Source organism: Akebia trifoliata, chromosome 8 (genome assembly GCF_017979445.1).
Source record: "Akebia trifoliata isolate Shusen 1 chromosome 8, ASM1797944v1, whole genome shotgun sequence".
NCBI lineage: Eukaryota > Viridiplantae > Streptophyta > Magnoliopsida > Ranunculales > Lardizabalaceae > Akebia > Akebia trifoliata.
The window spans coordinates 50951465-50978053 of NC_141382.1; the positions used below are offsets into that span (position 1 = coordinate 50951465).

The 26589-nt window shown below is 35.5% G+C and overlaps 2 protein-coding genes across 6 annotated transcripts in view; one reads left to right on the forward strand and one right to left on the reverse strand.

Annotated features, from left to right (window-relative positions):
• LOC147397611 (beta-amyrin synthase 1-like) overlaps window positions 1-12377 on the reverse strand; it is a 13410-nt gene extending 1033 nt beyond the window's left edge. For 2 of the 5 annotated variants that reach the window (XM_086449434.1, XM_086449437.1), the window contains exons 1-17: window positions 10292-10723; window positions 9964-10217; window positions 7982-8173; window positions 7740-7829; window positions 7450-7647; window positions 7212-7296; window positions 6172-6338; window positions 5846-6034; window positions 5522-5635; window positions 5286-5405; window positions 5055-5177; window positions 4852-4950; window positions 4553-4609; window positions 4302-4348; window positions 4075-4218; window positions 3788-3965; window positions 3412-3492 (exon numbers count right to left, since the gene is read on the reverse strand). In XM_086449434.1, the coding sequence (XP_086305560.1) occupies window positions 3412-3492; window positions 3788-3965; window positions 4075-4218; window positions 4302-4348; window positions 4553-4609; window positions 4852-4950; window positions 5055-5177; window positions 5286-5405; window positions 5522-5635; window positions 5846-6034; window positions 6172-6338; window positions 7212-7296; window positions 7450-7647; window positions 7740-7829; window positions 7982-8173; window positions 9964-10176 (2097 nt within the window). In that variant the 5' untranslated portion in view covers window positions 10177-10217; window positions 10292-10723. Of the gene's footprint in view, window positions 1-3411; window positions 3493-3787; window positions 3966-4074; window positions 4219-4301; window positions 4349-4552; window positions 4610-4851; window positions 4951-5054; window positions 5178-5285; window positions 5406-5521; window positions 5636-5845; window positions 6035-6171; window positions 6339-7211; window positions 7297-7449; window positions 7648-7739; window positions 7830-7981; window positions 8174-9867; window positions 10218-10291; window positions 10724-12352 lie in introns of those variants that run through there. The other 3 variants (XM_086449436.1, XM_086449435.1, XM_086449438.1) reach the window with 3 other exon arrangements.
• Window positions 12378-16497: 4120 nt separating this feature from the next.
• Window positions 16498-23428, forward strand: LOC147397612 (putative glutathione S-transferase). The gene is made up of 4 exons (XM_086450212.1): window positions 16498-16773; window positions 22363-22366; window positions 23066-23313; window positions 23411-23428. Exons 1-4 carry the CDS (start codon window positions 16498-16500, stop codon window positions 23426-23428), a joined length of 546 nt encoding a protein of 181 aa, XP_086306338.1.
• The last annotated feature ends 3161 nt before the right edge of the window (window positions 23429-26589 follow it).

Sequence of the window (26589 nt, forward strand, 5' to 3'; positions counted from 1 at the left end):
GGCATGTTCTAGAATTAAAGAAAATTTTGATTTTCCTTAGGTATGCTGGACTCAGATGATTGTTGTTACAAAGTAGGAGGTGGAGTTATTCGGATTTTTAAGGGTGTTCTTGTTGTAATGAAAGGGTTAAAGAATAATGAATTGTACACATTGCAAGGACAGACAATTACACGTACAATATCAGTATCAGCAATAGATTTAAACACCACCAGATTGTGGCATATGCGCCTCAGACATATGATCAAGAAAGGGATGACAGTCTTGAGAAAATAGAATTTGCTTGACGAGGAGAAAATTGGAATTTGTGAGTTTTTTTGGGAAATAGTGCAAAGTAAAGTTCAGTACGGGTATTTACAAAACTAAGGGTACTGTGGATTATATTCATTCTGATTTATAGGGTCCATCTCCGGTTGTATCACATGGTGGATGCAGATATGTGTAGACTTTCATCGATGATTTTTCAAGGAAGGTTTAAATATTTATTTTGAAAAGCAAAAATGAAGTTTTGTCAAATTCAAGCAATGGAAGACACTAATAGAAAAACAAATTGGAAAACAGATCAAAAGATTGAGGATTGATAACGGTTTGAAATTTTACTCTGATAAGTTCGATGAGTTCTATAAAAATGAAGGTGTTGTGTTGCATCACAGTATAGAAGACACCATAATAGAATGGGGTTGCAGAACGAATAAACATGACTCTATTGGAAAAAGTGCAGTGCATACAATCAAATTATGGTTTGTCAAAATAGTTTTGGGCTGAAACTGTTAACACAACTTGTTATCTAGTGAATAGGTCTCCTAACAGTGTTATTAAGTTCAAAACTCCAAAGGACGTGTGAACGGGATCTCCTACCACATATTCTGGCTTGTGAATACTTGGGTGTCCAACATATGCTTATGTAAATTATGGTAAGCTTGAAACGAGGGCAAAAAAAATGCATATTTCTTGGATATCAGGCTGGGGTGAAAGGTTATAGATTGTCGTGTCTAAATGCGATAGGAAAAAAGTTTATTATCAACAGAGATGTGACATTTGATGAATTTGCCATATTCAATGTAGGGGAGGTACTCGATACCAAGAGACCTCACAGTGTCATTGAACAAGTGGAGCTAGAGGTTCTTATTTTGAAAAATAATGGTACGGATGAGATAGATTAAGAGGATGAACCACGACAGGATCCTACTATCGAGGATGATGTTCAGTTATAACAGTGCAACTTTGTTAGATATAAACAAAGGAGGCAGATTAGACCACCTTAAAAATTTGCTTATGTAGATTTGGTTACTTATGTACTTAGTGTGGCAGAGACTATGGATGATGATGAGTCATATACCTATCAAGAAGGCATTACATGTGAAGAGTCAACATAATGGTTTGTTGTCATGAGTGGGGAGATCAAATCTCTTCACAAGAACTAAATATGGGAAATTGTTGAGAAGCCAAAAAATCAAAAGATTGTGGGATACAAATGGATTTTCAAAAAAAATAAAGAAGTATACGTAATGGGAAGGTGTGGATTTCACTGAGGTTTTTTCCCTAGTTGTGAAACATACTTCTATAAAGGTGTTCATTGCTATGGTTGCCTTATATAATTTAGAGCATAAACAGCTTGATATAAAAATTATTTTTCTACATGGTGATTTTGAAGAACAAATTTATATGCATCAGTTAGACGGATTCATTATTCAAAGAAAGAAAGATCACGTGTGTTTGTTGAAAAAAATTTATATGGCCTGAAACAATCTCCTAGATAGTGGTATAAGAGGTTTGATACTTTTATGGTGAGAAACAACTATACCAGGAGTAAGTACGACAGTTGTGTTTATCATCGGAGACTCACAGATGATTCGTTTATGTACTTACTATTATATGTAGATGACATGTTGATTGCATACGGAGATATATCTGAGATTATAAGGCTGAAGGCTCAACTCAATAGTGAGTTTGAGATAAAAGACTTAAGGGCTACAAAGAAGATTTTGGATATAGAAATTCATATGGATAGAGAAGTAGGTAGATTGTATGTATCACAAAGGAAATACATTGAAAAAGTGTTGGATCGCTTTGGAATGCCAGAGTCTAAGCTTGTGAGTACCCATCTAGCAACTCGTTTTAGACTCTTAACTCAGATGTCCATGTAGACATAGGAGGTAAAGCACATGTCTCAGGTTCCTTATGCTAATGTTATTGGTAATCTTATGTATGTCATGGTTTGTAATAGACCTGATATTTCACATGCGGTTAATATAGTTAGCAAATACATGGATAAACTTGGGAAGATCCATTGGCAAGCAGTCAAATGGATATTGAGGTACTTAAAGGGTACTATAAGAGTTGATTTGTTATATGATAGAAGTAGTGACACTTCTAAGAGTGTTGTTGGGTATGTCAATTCTGATTATGCTAGTGATCTAGATAGGATGAGATCTTTGACGGGTTACGTTTTCATTATTTGCGATAATACCATTAGTTGGAAGACAACTTTGTAGTCAACAGTCGCATTATCTATCACAAAAGCTGAGTATATGGCAGCTACAGAGGCAGTGAAGGAGGCAATATGATTGCAGGGTTTGGTTACTAATTTGGGTTTGGAATAAGGTGTTACTACGGTATTTTTGTGATAGCCAGAGTGTCATACATCTGACAAAAAATTAGATATATCATGAGAGGACCAAGCATATTGATATTAGATTGCACTTCATCCAATATGTGGTTGCTCAGGGTGCAATTGTAGTGAAAAAGATTGATACAACAAAGAATCCAGTAGATTTAATAACTAAGGTCATCTCAAGTATCAAGTTTAGGGGCAGCCTGGACTTAATAGGTGTTTGTAGTTCTTGAGGTCTTAGTGGAGGCGCAACGGAAACGATTATTTTGGGAATTGAAGTCAAGGTGGAGATTTGTTGGGTTATTTCTTTTATTCTTGTATATGAAGAGTTATCGTGAATTCAGCCCAGATCTTTTGATGATCCACTAACGACTCGTTTAATTGGTTATGTGTGGGGTTTCCCCACCATTATCAAGGACTTTGCCCCCAGCCAAAATATTGGACCCATTTGGTCTGGACTTGGATCCGACCTGTTTAACCTCTTTGTAACCCTAAGTATATAAAGGATAAGAGATGAAACCCTAATGAGGTAAGAGAGATATACGAGAGGCAAAAAAAAAAGTTGTAACCATGTTCTTCTTTGGTTATCATAGTGAAATCGCCATTTTTCGCCCGTAGACGTAAGTCGATGCTTTGATCGAACTATGTATATCTTGTGTCTTGTGATATTATTTGTGTTCTTGTTGATTTATACTTCGGATCTAAGGGCTTTTTCTAACAGGTTAAAAGTAATCAAGAAAGATGAATGCAGATTCTTATGAGCACCGAGTAAGTACTTGATGTTCAAAATTAAAACTAACCTGCCCAGCATAAATAAGACCCATCAAAGCCCATGCAGTCTGCACCAAATTTGTTTTGTTTCCTTCTAAAGGTATAAATACCTGTTTCACCAAGCCGAACACACACATATTTAACATAATTTTTTTTATATAAAAAAAAAAAACCTTGTATTTTTTCTTTATAAAGAATCCAAAAAAATATTCCTCAAGATAAGCATTAATATAGTATTGAGGATGGAAAGATATAGTTGGAAAGCAAGATCATCGTCATCATCAAGACTTGAACTGCACGTATTTGGGATCAGTTAATTAAACAAATATTTTTTCTCCTTTCCACTCTGTCAAGAACCATGTATTATGATATTGACGGAGAGGAGCTTAACGAATAAATAGTTACCTTTTCTGGGCATGAACGATAACTTTCTCCCCAACCACCCGACGGGGTCTGTGTTGACAGCAAAAATTCAGTTGCTTTACGGACAGTTGGGCTATTGTAGTAGTTCTTTCCAACAGCTGATAGCCCCCTTAGTGCAAAGAATGTGCCATAGGTAAAACAAATTCCCCAGTTTCCATACCTGTATGAACAAATATTAATTTCTTGTAATTTTTTTGTATCTATACAAATGGAACAATTCAAAATTGTAAATTATAGGATTAATCATTGGGTTAGACAGAGAAACATACCATGAACCATCAAACATTTGTTCCTGTTCGAGGTAATGTATTGCTTTTGCAATAAAATTATCAATTTCTTTCTTCTTATGATCAGGATATAACTTCGTGAAGCATACTAGAGCCTCAATTGCTGATGCAGCGCATTCAACATACCTGGGATATTACACATGTCGTAGTATATCCGACCATACAAAGAAAATAAATAACAGAAGTAGAAAAGGTTAAGAAAATATTACTCATGATTGACGACAATGCCCTCGAAAAGTTCTGAAGGATTGAGAATCTGCAAATAGAACCCAAAGTTAGCCAATGTTATGATAATAGAATATCGTGAAACATTTAAGTAATGTTGATGCAGTTTCTCTATTCTTATTGCTTCTTCTTGTCACTAAAGATATTAATAAGATCACATTCAACTATATAGCCCGTATGTATAGAGGGATACCAATAACTTTTAGAATCTTTACTTGGTCTTGAAAGGAGTTACCTCCAACCATTTGTGCGCTTTTATTGGCTCCCAAACTGCCAAGCCACCATTTTTACTCTGCAATCATATATAATACAGACCATGTTGATATTGATGTAATTTAATGCAAATAAAAGTGAAGATAAGATATTTTTGAGTGTTTGATCAGGAGTAATAGATTAGTATTTCACCTGTTATTAGTACAACTCTAAGAATTTATTTAGAAAATGAAAAGCTCTTAGTTAGTTGTCCAATAGATGTTTGTCTAAACTCTAAGAGATGAGTATAACAAATTAAATTCCATGGAATATAATCCTTACCTGTAAAGAAAGAATTACATCAACAGTGTCGTATAATCGCTCTGGCTCCATTTTTTCACCAACAATTTCATGTGGCATTTGTGAGAGTAAGAGGCAACCCTATCAAAGAAGAAGAATTTATCATCATATGTATAATTCTTGTTACTATAGAATATTGATTAAATGGCACATTTGTCTAATGTTGGATTAATTGAGATAGTTACTGTTAGTCCTTCTGCAGTGCCATCTGAGACTTGCCACCCATGATCTTGATCTGAGAGTGCCCATGCTCCTTTAGAAATGTGCCGGTACATACTTTTGAAGTCACCGGATGGGTTATCTTTAACCTTCAAAATAATTCAATATAGGAAAATTAATAGAATAAATAAAGTGAAGATTTTTGTTGTTGTTGTTGTTGTTGTTGTTGTTGTTGGTTGGCAAGATTAAGACAAAACCTGTGATGCTTTTATGTAATCATGTCCTTTTTTAAGAGTATGTCCAATTTCGTCGTGAAGATTACTAGCTATAAGTGCTTGAATAGAGAGACTAGTGTCCCACATTTGAGTACCGTAAATCTGCAATTAAATCAAATTCAATAAGTTTAATACTTACTGCTAACAAAGTGAAATTTAATGTTTTTAAAGACAAATTATTGAATTTTGAGCATATGTAATTGATATTGTTTCTAAACCTGCATTCTCAATCCATCTTCGGCAACCCACAAGTAATCTGGGATCCTGGCAAGATGTTTCTTGAATGCATCTGAATTTTGATCTTCCACCCAACAAGCAAGCATACATAACACCTGAGCAAGAATAAGTCGAGTGAATATCTTAGCACGAATACAACGTATATATAACCTAAATAAATGTATCTTGATTTTGTTTTAATTTTGTCTTTGTTAAAATGGGTAAGCTACAATTGAACCCATAAGCCCAAACTTCTTGAGTCATCTGTTCAAAATAGTACTAAATCACAGGGTTCAATTAGAGGTGTACATGATGATGTGCATTACCTTCTCTATAGCTCCAATTGTCATATATCGACTAATCTCATCTTCGTAGTGAATGTGCTTCATTGTTACTTGTAGAGCCTTCTCTCTATATTTATTTAAGGGCCAACGCGTTAGAAAAGGCTCGACAAACACGTAAAGAGAATCCCAGATCAAGTTTTGCATTAAAGGATGTGGGACATAGAGATCCTCCTGCAATAATAATTTGACATAAAAGTTGATGTATTTACATGAATTCTGAAACTGTGCAAGCATGAGCACTCATACACACATTTATCAACACATTATTGCAATTAGGAGAACATAGAAGTGGATTAGATATAACCAACCTTAGCGCACACGTGACGTTTTTTGTTCCACTTAATTTCATGATAAGGTTGAATGTAAAGCTCTTCCCTTAATGATAAAATAAGATCTGTGATTGGACCAACGAACCTCTTCCCATATAAATATGACATGGGCATGTAAGTCAAGCGACAATAACACCACATATTTCCTGCATTTCATAGGAAGACTTGAGATAGAGGAAACATAGACAACAATATAGATTTTCACTGGAGTGTTTGTGTGCCCGAGGAATCCCAATCAAAATGAAAGAAAATTCTAAAAGACAAGTAATAATGACTATGTTGTGTGGAACTAAATGTTGGACAATAAAGAAATAACATGTGCATGGATTGAGCATAGCAAACATGAATGAATGGGAAAACAACTTGAAAGATAAAATTAGAAATGAACACATTCAAGAGTAAGACTAACAAACAGTTTTCAAACAAAAAGAAATGTAATTGAGATAATTTGGTATATAGGATAGAATTCGGATTTGATACAAATCTTACATGTGTATGGTTGAGGGTCATCAAATCTATTTTTTCGACATAAAACTCAATGGCTTTAGGCTGTCGAATTCAGAGTATTTTCACATAGTGCACGTGGCATAAGCTGAGAGGGGTTTGAGGGTCATGCAGACAGCATTCCAGCACAACTCAACCCCGGTGGTTCCTGAGACGCTAATTGGCTCAGCATAACCGAGTCAAGCTGATTTCCTGTTGGCATAGTAGTGCAGAATAGATATTTGGGACAAGCTCGGCTATTTCTTAGGCTGGACTGAGAAAGTACCCCAAGAATCTAGGAGTGATTAATCGTGTCAACCACTTTACTTCTTAAGTGGATGACTTCCTCCGTTTTGTGAATTTTTTGTTAATTAATATAACAACCTAGAAAATGATCACATTAAATTCCTTTGAATAAGGGAATGCGGTGACGTGCCTAAGGGGTGGTTAAGGAAGTTTTTGGACAAGGCTTTGATGAAGATGATGATGAGTAAACAAAATCTGATAAAACAGAGAGATGTATGTATAGTGCAAACCTGGATGCATAGGAAGAAAGGAAGGAAGAAGCCAAAACTCTGGGGGCATAGGGTTGCAGCCTGACCACTCATACACTCCAAGTATCTGCAGCAATTATTATTATTATTATTTTGCATTTGCATTTGTAAATGATTTGCAATGTAACAAGCGGAACCAATACTAAGAAAATATTGATCACATTGCAACATCCACCAACATAGGGAAATTATATTTGTAAGTATGTGTTATAGGTCTTACCGAAAGATATGTTTTACCCCATGATGGTATGGAAGTTACGCCACCACGGTCACGAATCCATTTTCGCCCTCTTGCACAAGCATTGTCTTCACCACCATCAGGCCCTTCTCCTAGTAAACGAATGCAAATGTAGTTCAGCGCCGTACCAAACATTGTGCTATGGCCCACGATATGTAATCCCCATCCTCCGTCTTCATTCTGCAAACAAATAAATATATGTGTGTTTGATAAGTATGAGTAAATATTATTTTTGACATGTAACGAAAATATGACACAAGAACCAGTTGCACCTGATGATAGTACATGTAACGAAGAATCTCCTTTTTATGTTCCACTGAAAATATAGTATCAAGCATTCCGGTGATGTATAACACGAAAACCTGCATTTTGTAACATTTTTTATTTTTTTGTTATCTATGTCAAAATGTTTAAGAAATTTACAATGAGGGAAAAAAAAAAAAAAGTCAACCCAAAAATATAATGGGTCTATAGTTGTTTCAATGTTTTAATTAGTTTAATTTAAAACGCTTACCATGGGAGGCATGAAAAATAATGGGCCCCCAATCCCGGAAGCCCAATGCCCATCACTTGTTTGCATGGCAGAAAAGAATCGGACAGCCCTCCTCAATGCAGTTGTGGTTGCATCATACGTCACATCTTCATTGTCTCCAATCTTTACTGTGGGTATACTTAGATCAAATTTATCTTTGTTCTCTTTTAACATCTGTAATGTATTTTCGAGATCATGATAAGAAATGAAGATTAGGTGTGATTCTGAAATCGGACTTAATTAATAATAGATGCTCCTCAAGGGTGTCAATGCAGTGGATCTATAATTGCCCACATCAATAAACTTGGAGTCTTTTTTTAATTAAGTTCTTAATTTATGGTTTAAACCATTGTTTTAAAACTGTGAAAAACTTGACTAGACTCAACTTGAATGTCCACTGAGTTGAAGACTCGAGAGTTAAAATCAAACCTTTCAAAATTTGGAAGTTCTTCAGTGAAGTTCCATAGGGTACATTATAGACGGTAGAAAAGAGTGTCACCCCAACCAAATCCAAAATTTTCTAAGCCTTCGATAAAGTCCAAATTTTTCATTTTTATTTTTTTTCAAATCTGATTTAGACCATGAATATTAGAGGGCTGATGTTTTTTTTTATCCTTCCCAATGATGTGGCAATATGCGTAGAACCATAGATTTCCTCGAGATACAAAAAAATCAATGGTTTTGTGCACATCGAAAGGTCAGTTGAGTGTCCTTTTGAGTGTTTTTTCGGTTAGTACTGAGGTCAGCATTGTTTCAAGGAAAAAAATCTTGGGTCAATGATTGAAGAACTCTTTGTATTCAATCAGTACGGATCATTTAAGCCCCACTTAATAAAATATTAATCTATTTAATATTTTTGAAGATTTTTTTTATGAAAATATTTGAAATACCCTTTTAAAAACTTTACGAAGTGGTTTGATCTAAAAATATACTGAGTCAAATAAAAATTTTGACCGATTTATTTGATAATTAATATTTCTGTAAAAAAATAATTTTTATTTATTAAAATTTATTCATAAATTCAATATAATTTTGTTTGACTCATATAAGTTGTCTGACTAATTTTTGAGTTGAACTTCGATGAACATTCAAGTCAAGTTTTAAAGTGGCTTCCTAGTTCCTAGGACACTGCACTTATGTGGCAATGTGCAGATAACTACATATCCTAAATGACTTCATAGGACACTCTATTAATGTCACAATGTAGAGATAATGATAAATTTTTAAGAATAATGTTGAAGTGATCTTAAGATTGGACCTCACGTCAGGGTGTGCAATGTGAGGTCCGAGCTTGAGTCACACCAACACGACTCATTTTTAATAATACAAACTGACTAGAAAAAAAAAATTACTAAAATACACTCAACTGACGTGGAAGGTATGCATAAACACCAATTTTCCTTCTATATCTTGAGGAAAGAATCTATTGTTTTGTGCACATATCTCATCAGTTGAATTTTTTTTCCTTCTATCTTGAGAAAAATAGTCTTGACTCAAAAAGACACACAGCTAATGTGGGAATATGCACAAAATCATAGATTTTTCCTCAAGATATAAGAAAAAAAAAATCAATGGTTCTATGCACACTGACATGTCAGTTTTGTTTCTTTTTTTAGTGTTTTTTTTTTAGTCAATTGATCATTGTTTCGAGGAAAGACCTATCGTTTATTTGTGTCTGCACACCACCACATAAACGAAGTGTTGAACATGGTGTAGTAGGAAGTCACTTGAAGACGACTCGACTTTTAAGTAGAAGAGCTGTACTAAAGTGACTGCACAATACACTGAGCTGACATAGAGGTTTCCACAGAATTGTAGATGCTTTTAACTCATATCTCAAGGAAAACTATCAATGGTTCCATACACACCTCCAAGTCAGCTCAATATCTAAAGCAGTGTCCTGCACAGTCACTTTAGCATTTTCCTAAGTTTAGAAATTTTGTATTTCTTTCTCTTTAACGTACGTGTAATCGCAAAAGAACATCCCCACAAGGCTTGACTTGAAATCGATTTCTGCGAAACTCCTCGCGAGCCTTCTCGACTTCAGCACGCTCTTCGGGTGTCCCAGCACCCGGATCAAACTCCCAAGTCTGTCTTCCAATAAAATTATTGGTGCTAAAAAGCCATGGACTATAAGGCCCACTCACACTCTCCTCCGCTATCTTAAGCTTCCACATTTATAAATTATAATCTTCCTCAATGGATCGGTTTCCTTCTCCTTTAATTAATGAAAGCTTGTATTAAAAAATAGCAAGGCTAGTCTTATTAATTTAGTGAGATTTCAAATCTTACTAAAAGTCGTTGAGCCCACCTACTGGCATCCAAAATATGATCTGATGACACAGGGATGTCGAGAACCAAATCCTACCAACTTTAAAAGAGAAGGAAAAAAAATTTCATGAGTGTTATGGTGGTGGATTACCCATTTGGTAATCCACTTGAGCTCAACCACGATTAGTATTATTAAAAATATTACCAAGTAAGGAGAGTGTTTTTCTAAAATAAATATCTAAGAAGTTTAGGATTTTCTTGTAGGGTGGGGCAAACTACAAATAATTTGGTAAGGTTGAAGAAATTAAAGATGGCTGATTTGGGCGAGAAGAGTTGAGGATTTTTTTTATTATTATACGTTGAAGAAAAAGCATTTAAGTCGATTTTTCACTAGTTTATGAGAGAACACCTGAGTCTAGTGGCAATGTCATCAATTTAAAAACATAGGGTGTCTCAAATCAGCCATGACCAACCTCTAGGGTAAAACTTTTTATCCTTTTTTTTTTATATAACTGGGCATCTCTGTAGACAGCTGACCAGGCTCATATCTAGGCTTTGCCCAATCCATAGACCATGGTCTTGTCCAAGGCCTAGTCATGGGGCACGTTCAACTCTCACTTATCACATGCACCGAGTAAGTGAGGGTGCATTCTCACGGGTGGCCCTTGAGGGATTAATGCTCATAGTGGGATTGAACTCATGACCTACGGGCATTAACCGCTTATCGGTCCAAAATTATCATTGAGACAACCCCTCAGGGTTAAAACTTTTTATCTTAATCTTTAACCTTTAAATTAATCTACTTTAACCTTCAAATAAAAAGAATAAGATAGAAAATTCTAGAATTCTCTAAGAGGAATTAAAATCATTTTACTATAGGGTTTGCAAAGCTTGAAGATGACCAGTTTTAGAAAGAAAACGTAAGGGAGACATGGTCTGCTCCCTAGGTCACACCTTTGAATCTCTATATATCCATCTACATAAAAGTGGTTATATTTAACTATTGTCACATGCAGGTGATTCGTACATGCGGCCTGCCAAAGCCAAAAAATAAAGAGGAAAAAAAAATATGGATTTTTGTCAGAGGTTAAAAATAAGTGTATTTAGGTTACCTTTTTCTTAATTTAAGAGAGAAAAAGTTAAAGAGGGCATGCCATCATCAGTTTTAAAAAATGAAAGTAAGTCAAATATTCATGAAAATACAGAGGGTTGTCTAACGCACGCAAAATATTGAAGGAAAATTAAGGGAGCATATTATCAATTTGAAAATTAGGGCTACATCAAATTATCACCAAAATGTAGAGATGTCTCTCAAATAGTGTCAAAAATTAGCGGAGGCCCAAACAAATGTAGTGGAAGACTGGCAGGGTGGGGTGGAGGGCGTTAGGGGAAGAGGAGGGGTAAAGCCATCAAAGGCGCTGCTATATCAATTTGAAAACACAGGGTATCTCAGAATAATTATGAAATTAAGAGGGATACTTAAAAGAACCCATATAACTCTTCAAAATTATGGAAAAAAAAAATTTAATAATAAAAAGACAAATGCACACACTTAAAGAGAGAAGCTTTTATAATAACACATACATATATATATATATATATATATATGGGTAGCGTTCAATGGCAAACTTTTTAGCAAACTTTTTGGCAAAACATTTTTCAAAACATGAGTTAGAGGTTTTGGAATGGGCTGATTTTTGGTGAGGATGATCTCTACGGTGAGGAGATCATCCTCACCAAAAATCAGCCCATTCCAAAACTTCTAACCCATGTTTACAAGCTGAAAAATCGTGAACCGTCTATTTTTTGTAAACTGTTTTTGATGGGGTTAGAGGTTTTGGAATGGGCTGATTTTTGGTGATGATGATCTCCTAAACGGGCTGATTTTTGGTGATGATGATCTCCTCACCATAGAGATCATCCTCACCAAAAATCAGCCCATTCCAAAACCTCTAACTCATGTTTTGAAAAATGTTTTGCCAAAAAGTTTGCTAAAAAGTTGGCCATTGAACGCCCCATATATATATATATATATATATATATATATATATATATAATATATATATATATATTATCATTTACCTTCAAATCAAATCAAATGCACATACGTAGAGAGAGAGACGAGCATGTATATATATATATATATATATATATAGATATATATATATATATATATATATAAGTGGTGCGAATGTGGAATTTTGATGGACACAATTACTAGGCTTCTCCTTTAAAGAGCTGCCAACAGCCACCCACCCTGATGTGAACCACCAAATATGAATGGGTGTTGTCAATCTTTGCCCAAGGGCATACGTTAAAGTGCATTAAATACATCTTTGAATTCTGACACTGAATACTCTTTACACTATGACACATGAATTTTCGTATTTAATTTGCATTCCTAATCATAGAGATCATCCTCACAAAAAATCAGCTCATTCCAAAGCTTCTAACCCATATTTTGAAAAATGTTTGACACCAAACTTGGCAAACTTTAGGGCTGTTGACCCGTCCCATATATATATTATCATTTACCTTCAAATCAAATCAAATGCACATATGTAGAGAGAGAAGAGCATGTATATATATATATATGGGTCACGTTCAAGGCCCAACTTTTTGGCAAACTTTTTGGCAAAACATTTTTCAAAACATGAGTTGGAAGTTTTGGAATGGGCTGATTTTTGATGAGAATGATCTCCTCACCGTAGAGATCATCCTCACCTGAGGATGCTCACCAAAAATCAGCCCATTCCAAAACTTCTAACCCATGTTTACAAGTTGAAAAATTGTGGACCGTCCATTTTTGTAAATTATTTTTGATGGGGTTAGAAGTTTTGGAATGGGCTGATTTTTGGTGAGGATGATCTCCTCACCGTAGAGATCATCCTCACCAAGGAGATCATCCTCACCAAAAATCAGCTCAATACAAAACTTCTAATCCATATTTTGAAAATTTATTAATGTTACATTGTTTTTAGATATGTTTTCTCATATGCCCCTTGAACCTGACCCATATATATATATATATATATAGATGGATTTTTTTTTATGGACACAATTACCAGGCTTCTCCTTTAAAGAGCTGCCAACTGCCACCCACCCCGGTGTGAACCACCAAATATTAATGGGTGTTGTCAATGTGTGCCCAAGGGCATACGTTAAAGTGCATTAAATACATCTTTGAATTCTGACACTGAATACTCTTTAAACTATGACACATGAATTTTCGTATTTAATTTGCATTCCTATTTTTTCGTTGCTATTTGTGATACCTTCTTGAAGATGCCACATGTCATATATGTGATACCTTCATCGCTATTTTCCTCTTTTTTATCCTAAAATTTCTTTTGAGGGCAGTTTCAACGATCTCAACTTAGGACACATGTTAACAATACCCAAGATGATCTTTGTAACACAATTGTTGGTTGAGACTTGAGAGGAAACTGTCATGTTGCCATCGTCTAAATGCTCTCACAGCTCGAGTTAATTTTTTCTCAGGGCATCCCACCGTTTGACATGTGGTGAAAAAAATAAAAAATCAATAAAGTGAAAATTTCTCTCACAAGCCCTTCATTCAAATTTTTAATTTTAAGATTTCAAAGTTAGATGATGGTATCATGAAATTTCATTTTTTCCATTGTCCACAATCGGTAAGAGAAATTTTCGATCTTTTTAATTTTGTTTGGTTAAATAAAGGGCACGGTATTTCAAAACTATTATGAAATAAAGATGGATACTTAAAACAACCCATATGACTCTTCAAAATCATGTATAAAAAAAATGTAAAATCATATATTCAACTCAACTAGATTTTAAAACATTTGGTTACTTGTGAGAGAAGTCATTGAAATTTTATCATTTACCTTCAAATCAAATACACACACCCAAAGAGAGAAGCTTTTATATATGGGTCCCGTTCGGCACCCAATCTTTTACCCAACAATTTGCCCAACATGTTTTGTTGTACATGGGTTAGAAGTTTTGGAATAGGCTGATTTTTTGTGAGGATGATCTCTATGGTGAGGAGATCACCCTCACCAAAAATCAGCTCATTCTAAAACTTCTAACCCCATCATAAATGATTTACAAAAAATGGACAGTCTACGATTTTTCAACTTGTAAACATGGGGTTAGAAGTTTTGGAATGGGCTGATTTTTGGTGAGGATGATCTTTTAACTGTAAAGATCATCCTCACCAAAAATCAGCCCATTCCAAAACTTCTAACCCATATAGGACAAAACATGTTGGGCAAATTGTTGGGTAAATGGTTGGGTGCTGAACATTTCCCTTTATATATATAGGGGAGCATTCAATGGCAAACTTTTTAGCAAACTTTTTGGCAAAATATTTTTCAAAACATGGGTTAGAGGTTTTGGAATGAGCTGCTTTTTGGTGAGGATGATCTCTACGGTGAGGAGATCATCCTCACCAAAAATCAGCCCATTCCAAAACTTCTAACCTATGTTTACAAGCTGAAAACTCGTGGACCGTCCATTTTTTGTAAATTGTTTTTGATGGGGTTAGAAGTTTTGGAATGGGCTGATTTTTGGTGATGATGATCTCCTCACCATAGAGATCATCCTCATCAAAAATCAGCCCATTCCAAAACCTCTAACTCATGTTTTGAAAAATGTTTTGCCAAAAAGTTTGCCATTGAACGCCACCCATATATATATATGGGAAACGTTTAGAGACCGTAAAGAGAACCAAATATTATACCAAATATTTTTGGAAAATAAGAGTTAGATGTTTCAGAATGGGCTGAGTTTTGGTGATGATGATCTCCTCATCATAGAGATTATCCTCACAAAAAATCAACTCATTCCAAAACTTCTAACCCCATCAAAAATGATTTACAAAAAATGGACAGTCCACGATTTTTCAACTTGTAAACATGGGGCTAAAAATTTCGGAATGGGCTGATTTTTTGTGAGGATGATCTTCTAATCATAGAGATCATCCTCACCAAAAATCAGCCCATTCCAAAACTTCTAACCCATGTAGGACAAAACACGTTTGTTAAAGTGTAAGGTAAAGCTTAGGGTGTTGAACATTTTCCATATATATATATATATGGGTCGCGTTATTACGACCCCCTTTGCGACACACCTTTTTGTCTTATATGGGCAAAAATGTTTGGAATGGGCTGATTTTTTGTGAGGATGATCTCTATGGTGAGGGGATCATCCTGGCAAAAAATCATCACATTCCAAAACTTCTAACCCCATCAAAATTGATTTACAAAAATTGGACGGTCTATAATTTTTCAACAAATATCGGACGGTCTAGAAGTTTTGGAATGGGATGATTTTTTGCCAGGATGATCCCCTCACCATAGAGATCATCCTCACAAAAAATCAGCCCATTCCAAACATTTTTGCCCATATAAGACAAAAAGGTGTGTCGCAAAGGAGGTCGCAAAGGGGGTCGTAATAACGTGACCCTATATATATATATATATATATATATATATATATATATATATATATATATATATGGGAAATGTTCAGCACCCTAAGTTTTACCACACACTTTAACAAACATTTTTTGTCCTACATGGGTTAGAAGTTTTGGAATGAGCTGATTTTTGGTGAGGATAATCTCTATGATTAGAAGATCATCCTCCCCAAAAATCAGCCCATTCCGAAATGTTTAGCCCCATGTTTACACGTTGAAAAATTGTGGACCGTCCATTTTTTGTAAATCAATTTTGATGGGGTTAGAAGTTTTGGAATGAGCTGATTTTTGGTGAGGATGATCTCCTCACCATAGAGATCATCCTCACCAAAAATCAGCTCATTCCGAAACTTCTAACCCATGTAAGACAAAACACGTTTGTTAAAGTGTGTGGTAAAACTTAGGGTGCCGAACGGGACCCTATATATATATATATAGGGAGGTGTTCGGCGCAAAACATTTTGACAAACATTTTGGCAAACATTTTTAAGCCGTCAGATTTAACGCAAATGAATTGATCAGATTCAATTTGACTGTTTTATAAAATTATAAGTTAATTACAGCATCGTCCCTCATTTTCAACGTAATTAGTGCGACGTCCCTCTCCTCTTTCAAACCGATCGAACGAAATAAGGTTCTGTTAGACAGAACTAAACCTTCTCCTCTGTCAAACCTTCTCTCATTCTCACTCTCGAGTTTCAACAGAACCTCACTCTCTCTCTCTCTCTATCTCACTCACTCTCACTCTCACTTGAGCTCTCTATACATGATTTGGAGTTTATTATCAAATCTCTATGCAGAGAAGGAGATCAAATATGAATACAAAGAAGAAGATCTCTGGGACAAGAGCCCTCTGCTTTTGAAGATGAACCCAATCCACAAGAAGGTTCCTGTTTTGATCCATAATGGGAAGCCCATTTGTGAATCCCTCACAGTGGTTGAATACATTGACGAGGTTTGGAATGAAATATCTCCATTATTGCCTAATGATCCTTACCAGAGATCCCAAACAAGCTTTTGGGCAGATTACATCGATAAGAAGGTTCGTTATACAATCTCTCTCTCTCTCTCTCTCTCTTTCTCTCTCTCTCTCTCTCTCTCTCTCTCTCTCTCTCTCAATAATATTGTTTTTCTCTCACATTGTCAAATGGGTATTTTCTCCCTTTCTTTAATCTTTTCATAAAGTCTCTCCTTTCTTTAAGCAATACAAGCTAAAAGTGCAGCAGAGCTATCTGCCCATGGCGTCTAACACAACAATTCTATAATGGTAAAGTCTGCTTCATACCTGGTATAATGGGCTTGACCGTCACACAACCTAGTATAATGAGAGAGCTCGAGCGAGAATGAGAGTGAGTGAGATAGAGAGAGAGAGAGAGTGAGTGAGAGAGTGAGGTTCTGTCGAGACTCGAGAGTGAGAATGAGAGAGGGTTCGACAGAGGAGAAGGTTTAGTTCTGTCTGATAGAACCTTATTTCGTTCGATCGATTTGAAAGAGGAGAGGGACGTCGCACTAATTACGTTGAAAATGAGGGACGGCGTTGTAATTAGCTTATAATTTTATAAAACAGTCAAATTGAATCTGATCCGTTTATTTGCGTTAAATCTGACGGCTTAAAAATGTTTGCCAAAATGTTTGTCAAAATGTTTTGCGCTGAACGCCTCCCATATATATATATGGGGGCGGTTCAAGGGCCATATGAGAAAACATATGAAAAAACTTTCGTTTTTCAAAATAAGAGTTAGAGGTTTTGGATTGAGCTGATTTTTTGCAAGGATGGTCACTATGATGAAAAGATCATCCTCACAAAAAATCAGCTCAATCAGAAACTTCTAAATCCATCAAAAGTGATTTACAAATTAGTGATAAAAATTGGTAAAAAAATCGACGGTCCACATTCTAAATCACTTTAATGGGGTTAGAAGTTTCAGATTGGGCTGATTTTTTTTTTTTTTTTTTTGATGATCTTCCATCATACAGATCATCCTCACAAAAAACTCAGCTATCCAAAATTTCTAACCCATATTTTAAAATTTTATTAAAAACGAAAGTTTTTACATATGTTTTCTCATATGGCCCTTGAACCTGACCCTATATATCTATATATATAGGTCCTGTTCGCAACAAACTTTGGCAAAACATTTTTCAAAACATGAGTTAGAGGTTTTGGGATGGGCTTATTTTTGGTGATGAGGATGATCTCTATAATGAGGAGATCATCATCACCAAAATCTGCCCATTCCAAAACTTCTAGCCCCAGTTTACAAGTTGAAAAATCATGGACCGTCCATTTTTTGTAAATCATTTTTTATGGGATTAGGAAATTTTGGAATGGGCTGGTTTTTGGTGATGATGATCTCCTCACTGTAGAGATCATCCTCACCAAAAATCAGCTCATTCCAAAACCTCCAACTCATGTTGTGAAAAATGTTTTGCCAAAATGTTTGTCAAAATGTTGTTGTTGAACATTTCCATATATATATATAGATATATATATATATATAATATATATATATATAATATATATATATATATCTATATATATATTATATATGGGGGCGTTCAATGGCCAACTTTTTGGCAAGCATTTTTTCAAAACATGAGTTAGAGGTTTTGGAATGGGCTGATTTTTGGTGAGGATGATCTCTCGGTGTAGAGATCATCCTCACCAAAAATCAACCCATTCCAAAACTTCTAACACATGTTGACAAGCTGATGAAAAATTGTGGACCGTCCATTTTTTGTAAACTGTTTTTGATGGGGTTAGAAGTTTTGGAATGGGCTGATTTTTGGTGATGATGATCTCCTCACCGTAGAGATCATCCTCACCAAAAATCAGCCCATTCCAAAACCTCTAACTCATGTTTTGAAAAATGTTTGCCAAAAAGTTTGCTAAAAAGTTTTGCCATTGAACGCTACCTATATATATATATATATAGGGTCACGTTATTACGACCCCCTTTGCGACACACCTTTTTGTCTTATATGGGAAAAAATGTTTGGAATGGGCTGATTTTTGTGAGGATGATCTCTATGGTGAGGGGATCATCCTGGCAAAAAAATCATCTCATTCCACAAAACTTCTAACCCATCAAAATTGATTTACAAAAAATTGGAAGGTCTATAATTTTTCAACAAAAATCGGACGGTCTAGAAGTTTTGGAATGGGCTGATTTTTTGCCAGGATGATCCCCTCACCATAGAGATCATCCTCACAAAAAATCAGCCCATTCCAAACATTTTTCCCATATAAGACAAAAAGGTTTGGTCGCAAAGGGGGTCGTAATAACGCTGTTCATATATATATATATATGGGTCAGGTTCAAACGACAACCATTTCAACACCATATAGACAACGTGTTTTGTCTTATACGGGCAAAAATGTTTGGAATGGGCGTGATTTTGTGAGGTGATCTCTGTGGTGAGGAGATCATCCTTGCCAAAAATCAGCTCAATATGAAACTTCTAGACCATCCAATTTTTGTTGAAAAATTATAGACCGTCCATTTTTTGTAAATCAATTTTGATGGGGTTACAAGTTTTGGAATGGGATGATTTTTTGCCAGGATGATCCCCTATCACAGAGATCATCCTCACAAAATATCAGCCCATTCCAAACATTTTTGCCCATATAAGACAAAACACGTTTTATATGTGTGTCGCAATGTGTGTTGTATATATACTATATATATATAGGGTCGGGTTCCTGCAACACACATTGCGACACACATATGGACAACGTGTTTGTCTTATATGGGCAAAAAAATGTTTGGAATGGGCTGATTTTTTGTGAGGATGATCTCTGTGATGATGGGATCATCCTGGCAAAAAATCATCCCATTCCAAAACTTGTAATCCCATCAAAATTTATTTACAAAAATTGGACGGTCTATAATTTTTCAACAAAAATTGGACGGTCTAGAAGTTTCATAATGAGCTGATTCCCCAAGATGATCTCCTCACCACAGAGATCATCCTCACAAAAAATCAGCCCATTCCAAACATTTTTGCTCATATAAGACAAAACACGTTGTCTATATGTGTGTTGAAATGGTTGTCGTTTGAACCTGACCCATATATATATATATATAGGGTCGGGTTCCTGCAACACACATTGCGACACACATATAGACAACATGTTTGTCTTATATGGGCAAAAATGTTTGGAATGGGCTGATTTTTTGTGAGGATGATCTCTATGATGAGGGGATCATCTTGGCAAAAAATCATCCCATTCCAAAACTTGTAACCCCATCAAAATTGATTTACAAAAATTGGACGGTCTACAATTTTTCAACAAAAATTGGACGGTCTAGAAGTTTCATAATGAGCTGATTTTTGGCAAGGATGATCTCCTCACCACAGAGATCATCCTCACAAAAAATCAGCCCATTCCAAACATTTTTGCCCATATAAGACAAAACACGTTGTCTATATGTGTGTTGAAATGGTTGTCGTTTGAACCTGACCCATATATATATATATGGGTCACCCTAAGCTTTACCCTACACTTTAACAAACGTGTCTTGTCCTACATGGGTTAGAAGTTTTGGAATGGGCTGATTTTTTATGAGGATGATCTCTATGGTGAGGAGATCATCCTCACAAAATCAACTTATTCCAAAACTTCTAACCCCATCAAAAATGGTTTATGAAAAATGGACGATCTACGATTTTTCAACTTGTAAACATGGGGCTAAAAATTTCGGAATGGACTGATTTTTGGTGAGATTGATATTCTAATCATAGAGATCATCCTCACCAAAAATCAGTCCATTCCAAAACTTCTAATCAATGTAGGACAAAACACGTTTGTTAAAGTGTAGGGTAAAGCTTAGGGTGTTGAACATTTCCCTATATATATATGGGTCCTGTTCAGCACCAAACATTTTTGCCAACCATTTTTGTCCTACATGGGTTAGAAGTTTTGGATTGGACTGATTTTTTGTGAGAATGATCTCTAAGCGTAGAGATCATTCTCACAAAAAATCAGTCCATTCCAAAACTTCTAACCCCATCAAAAATGGACGGTCCACGATTTTTCAACTTGTAAACATGGGGCTAGAAATTTCGGAATGAACTGATTTTTGGTGAGGATGATCTCCTCAGCGTAGAGATCATCCTCACCAAAAATCAGCCCATTCCAAAACTTCTAACCTATGTAGGACAAAAATGATTGGCTAAAATGTTGGCCAAAATGTTTTGTGCTGAACGGGACCTATATATATATATGGGAGCGGTTCGGCAGCCCTAAAGTTTGCCAAGTTTGGTGCCAAACATTTTTTGTAAATCACTTTTGATGGGGTTAGAAGTTTTGGAATAGGCTGATTTTTGGTGAGGATGATCTCTACGGTGAAGAGATCATCCTCACAAAAAATCAGCTCATTTTGAAACTTCTAACCCTAGTTTACAAGTTGAAGAATCGTGTACCGTCCAATTTTTGTAAATCACTTTTGATGGGATTGGAAGTTTTGGAATAGGCTGATTTTTGGTGATGATGATCTTCTCATCATAGAGATCATCCTCACAAAAAATCAGCTCATTCCAAAGCTTCTAACCCATATTTTGAAATATGTTTGGCACCAAACTTGGCAAACTTTAGGGCTGCTGAACCGTCCCCTATATATATATAGGGGGGCGTTCAATGGCCAACTTTTTAGCAAACTTTTTGGCAAAACATTTTTTCAAAACATGAGTTAGAGGTTTTGGAATGGGCTGATTTTTGGTGAGGATGATCTCTATGGTGAGGAGATCATCATCACCAAAAATTAGCCCATTCCAAAACTTCTAACCCCATCAAAAACAGTTTACAAAAAATGGACGGTCAACGATTTTTCAACTGGTAACATGGGTTAGAAGTTTTGGAATTGGCTGATTTTTGGTGAGGATGATCTACTCACCATAGAGATCATCCTCACCAAAAATCAGCCCATTCCAAGACCTCTAACCCATGTTTTGAAAAATGTTTTGCCAAAAAGTTTGCTAAAAAGTTTGCCCTTGAACGCTACCCATATATATATATATATATATATATAGGGAGCGGTTCGGCGGCCCTAAACTTTGCCCAGTTTTTACCAAGTTTTTTAGTTCGTCAGATTTTGTTGCATCCGACGGTTAAACAAACGTCTTACAGTTTTAAAGTTAAACATACATTAATTACAAAACGCCCCCTCCTCAGTTTTTAAATTTTTTAAAAGCTCCCTCACAACACAAAACCCTCTTCTTCAAACTCTGTTAGCCCAAATTACAGAATCAACGAAAATCTCTCTCTCTCTTTCAAGTTTCATCGAGAGACACTTCGACGCCGTCACCGCCTCTCTCTATCTCAAGTTAAGTTTGAACGTCTCTCTCTCTCTCTAGTTTCAGTTCGAACGACCCGATGCCATCTTCATCGATCTCTCTCTCAAGTTACATTTCGAACTTTTCTCACCGTCGCCATCGATATCTCTCTCAAAACCCTTTCTCGCCGTCATCGTTGCCGTCAATCTCAAAGTAAATCTCTCGAGTTTTTTTTAATTTTTTTCTTAAATAAAACAAAATTAATTAGTTCAACTAGAACAGATACAAAGACACAGGATTTGTTCTGCCTTTCTTTTGGGATGTTAAAAAGGGTCTATGGGGGTCATTGTTGCAGTCAAGTAAGCCCATTAATCTCAATTTGTTCATGTCGAGGTTATTAATAAACATTGTTAGTCCAATATTCAATATTTGTATTATTTGCTTATTAAGTTTTATTTTCGAATTTGAATGCTTGGTTAACATGATTTTTTTATTTGGGATGGGTTGGGGGGAGGGCTTCTAATTTGAATGTTTGTTCTGTATTTATTTGGAAACCAAAGAGATCACATAGATGACCACCAAATCAATTTTTTTCATGTGATTCACTACTAGCAATTTTACAGTGTTAGATTAACACATTTTTATTTGTACTATGCACTCTTTGGTATTGTAGTAAATTCTAAATTGGTTGTAGAAGTTCCTATAAGCATTTGTTTCCTCACATATAGCTTCTCATCAAACGGTGGGTATATATAAATCAAAAGGGGGATGAGTTAAGATCTGATAGTGAGAAAACAAGTTTGGTTTTGTATGCATATGTTGTGAATTAATAGATTTTTTTGTTAATCTATTTTTCTTATGTTATTCTATTGATATCTTCTGTTTACGATTATAAGTCGAAGTTGTGAATTAACGTTGTTAACTCATGAAATACTGAATTGTCATGGTTTCACATGTCTGTCACTCATCAAATACTGAATTAAAGTTGTGAACTCATCAAATATAGTTTTCTTTTTGGTCTTTATCATTTTTGTAATTTTTCCTCTATGCTGGATTAGGTATATTGATTGTATCTCTTGCAGCATTAGGATATTTCTTGTGGCTTCGGAAGAAAAGACCCAGGACTATAATGCCACCCATCGCTAGGTCTTTTCTGAACTACACTTTTCATTCATCTGTGACTAGCGAGTATAATTTTGTTCCAACAAGAACTGTTTCAGTTGAACTTCTGTCAATGTTCTCTTTGGATCACATACCTTTCTATAGTGTTGTACATATAGATGCTGATGCTGCCACCTTTTGTGGGGTAAAAGGGATTTTGTGTTCCATGTCTTCCTGTGCTGACAAGATGTTGATATCCAATTTCCAAAGCTTAATCATTTCTTTTTGTTTTTGTTTGCTAGGCAAGCAACGGTTACTGATCAGTAGAGGTAAAGGAGGATTCAATGGGTTTTGAACCCAGTTCATGGTATCAACACTCCACGAGCCTTACCAACGTTAACATCTTCAACAGATCATAATTTCTCATTATAATGAACACCATAGAATGCTGAGAAAAACACATCAAAAAGAAAACCTAAGGTTTCCCAGTGGAATAGGATCCAATGTTTGATAGAAGAATTCTTTGGAAATGTATCTTATTGTTGTTGCTTACATGAAGTTTGTTGAGCTACAATGGATAACAATGGCGGGCATGATTCTCTTTTTCTAAGAGATTATTATGGAGCCCTACCCTGTTTGCAATCTTTTGGGAAATATGTGAGGAGAGGGATAGGAGGAATTCTTAGAACAAATACAGGTGGTGCTACATATTATTCTCTCTATTTTGAGTCTTTTATTGTTAGAGAGTATTCGATGGGGGTGGGTTTGTATTATCTCAGTTGTAACTATGGAGTCTAGTTGTATTCTTTTGGATTGGTCACCTTGACCCCCTTGTATAGTTTAATATAATATATATTTTTTACCTATTAAAGTAAATAAATTATCCAATTGTTACAATTCAAGTTTTTTCAACACGACAACTTTTTTTACCTAACATCATCCTAGGAATTGGACAGTTTGTCAAAAAAATGTTCTTGTAATTGAGAAATTTTTTATAAGAGGAGATCCACCATCTAGTTTAGTTTCTGTTTCAACTCTAAACAAAGTTGATGATGGGTCTCAAAAAATTTCTTTACCTTCAATGGTTTGGAAAATTAGTTGAAAGCTTTCTAATGAATTTATAGTTACACAAGCTTCACAAACTACACAGAAAGAGTTCTTTGGTGGGGAATTGTACTTTGTAGGTCAAATGCCACATCTCTAACAACTCAAAAAAAATGAAAACTTGAAGTGCAACATCCTCTTTAGTGATCAGCTCAAAGACAAAAACATCTCCTTATACAACATTATTTTCCTTTACAAATGCAGCCTAACCATTATATATCTTAGTGATGTCTTGATAGAAAAATAATTGGGCAGGCCAGCTTCTCCCATCAGAAACCCTTAGTATGAGATTGTCAGAATTCTTTGTGAAATATGTCTTCATGAACTGAAATGCCACACTCTTGCACAAGTAGAAATATTTGCTTCTTATATGAATTAATGTTATATACTACAAAATCCATATCAAAATATCAAAAACAGCACTAGATATCAATAGATTGTTAGAAAATCAGACACAAAACAAGAATCACAGTAAAGTATAGAAAAAGTTTTATCTCAATAGATACACTCATCATAGTTACATTTCAAAAAGGTAAACAAAATATCATCCAACACCTCCAAGTTGATCAAAGCATCTAATGTGGCTCACCATAACTAAAGAGAAAATGAAACAAAGAAATATGGGAGGTCTAAGTATTTCATTAGGAAGCAAAAAACACTGAATGCACCTTCAAATTTGGAGTGAGAGAGAATAAAATTGATTAATGGTTCGATGAAAGTTATAGAGAAATCACCCGATTCAGCTTGTTGAGTTGCAAAGAAAGATTACCCAAGGTTTTGGGCATGAGGCTTTTGAATACAGAGAGATTAGTTCTATGGAAGTCTCTACATTTTTAGGAAAAATCAAAACTTGGTTCAAACTTTGAAATCATCCAAATAGCTCCTAAACTGAGTGTGCATTCACCATATAACAGAGCTAAGAGCCATATACAGAGCAGATCACTCGCTTTCTAGATTTATTATATACCAAGTCCAAGTGGGATGTAATTAGATAACCATGATTTGGATTATATTCAAACAAACCCTTGGAGGAGGATGTTGTTAGAAGGATAATTAGAAGCCCTCCCCTCAACCCATCCCAAATAAAAAAAATCATGTTAACCAAGCATTCAAGTTCGAAAATAAACCTTAATAAGCAAATGATATAAATATTGAATATTGGACTAACAATGTTGATTAATAACCTCGACATGAACAAATTGAGATTAATGGGTTCACTTGACTGCAGCATTGACCCCCATAGGCCCTTTCTAACATCCCAAAAGAAAAGGCAGAACAAATCCTGTGTATTTGTATCTGTTATAGTTGAACTAATTATTTTAGTTTTATTTAAGAAAAAAATAGAAAAAAAAAACTCGAGAGATTTACCTTGAGATTGACGGCGACGGCGAGAGACGGTCATTCGAAATATAACTTGAGAGAGAGATCGACCGGCGATAGCGTCGGATCGCTCGAATTGAAACTTGAGAGAGAGAGACGTTCGAACTTAACTTGAGATAGAGAGAGGTGGCGATGGTGTCGAAGTGTCTTTTGATGAAACTTGAGGGAGAGAGAGAGAGAGAGACTCTCGTTGATTCTGAAATTTGGGCAAACAGAGTTTGAAGAAGAGGGTTCTGTGTTGTGAGGGAGCTTTTAAAAAATTTAAAAACTAAGGAGGGGGCGTTCTGTAATTATCTTATGTTTAAGTTTAAAACCGTAAGACGTTTGTTTAACCGTCGGATGCAACGAAATCTGACGGACTAAAAAACTTGGTAAAAAACTGGGCTAAGTTTAGGGCCGCCGAACTGCTCCCATATATATATATATATATAGGGTCCCGTTCAGCACCCTAAACTTTACCACACACTTTAACAAACGTGTTTTGTCTTACATGGGTTAGAAGTTTTGGAATGGGCTGATTTTTGGTGAGGATGATCTCTATGGTGAGGAGATCATCCTCACCATAGGGTGGGAAATGTTCAGCACCCTAAGTTTTACCACACACTTTAACAAACGTTTTTTGTCGTACATGGGTTAGAAGTTTTGGAATGGGCTGATTTTTGGTGAGGATGATCTCTATGATTAGAAGATCATCCTCCCCAAAAATCAGCCATTCCGAAATGTTTAGCCCCATGTTTACACGTTGAAAAATCGTGGACCGTCCATTTTTTGTAAACCATTTTTGATGGGGTTAGAAGTTTTGGAATGAACTGATTTTTGGTGAGGATGATCTCCTCACCATAGAGATCATCCTCACCAAAAATCAGCTCATTCCAAAACTTCTAACCCATGTATGACAAAACACGTTTGTTAAAGTGTAGGGTAAAGCTTAGGGTAGGGCACAAGACCCATACGGGAAATGTTTAGCAACAAACATTTTGGCAAAGCATTTTTCAAA

Bases quoted from the DNA above. Each gene is read 5' to 3' on its own strand.
- LOC147397612 (XM_086450212.1), top strand. From the start codon at position 16,498: ATGATTTGGAGTTTATTATCAAATCTCTATGCAGAGAAGGAGATCAAA.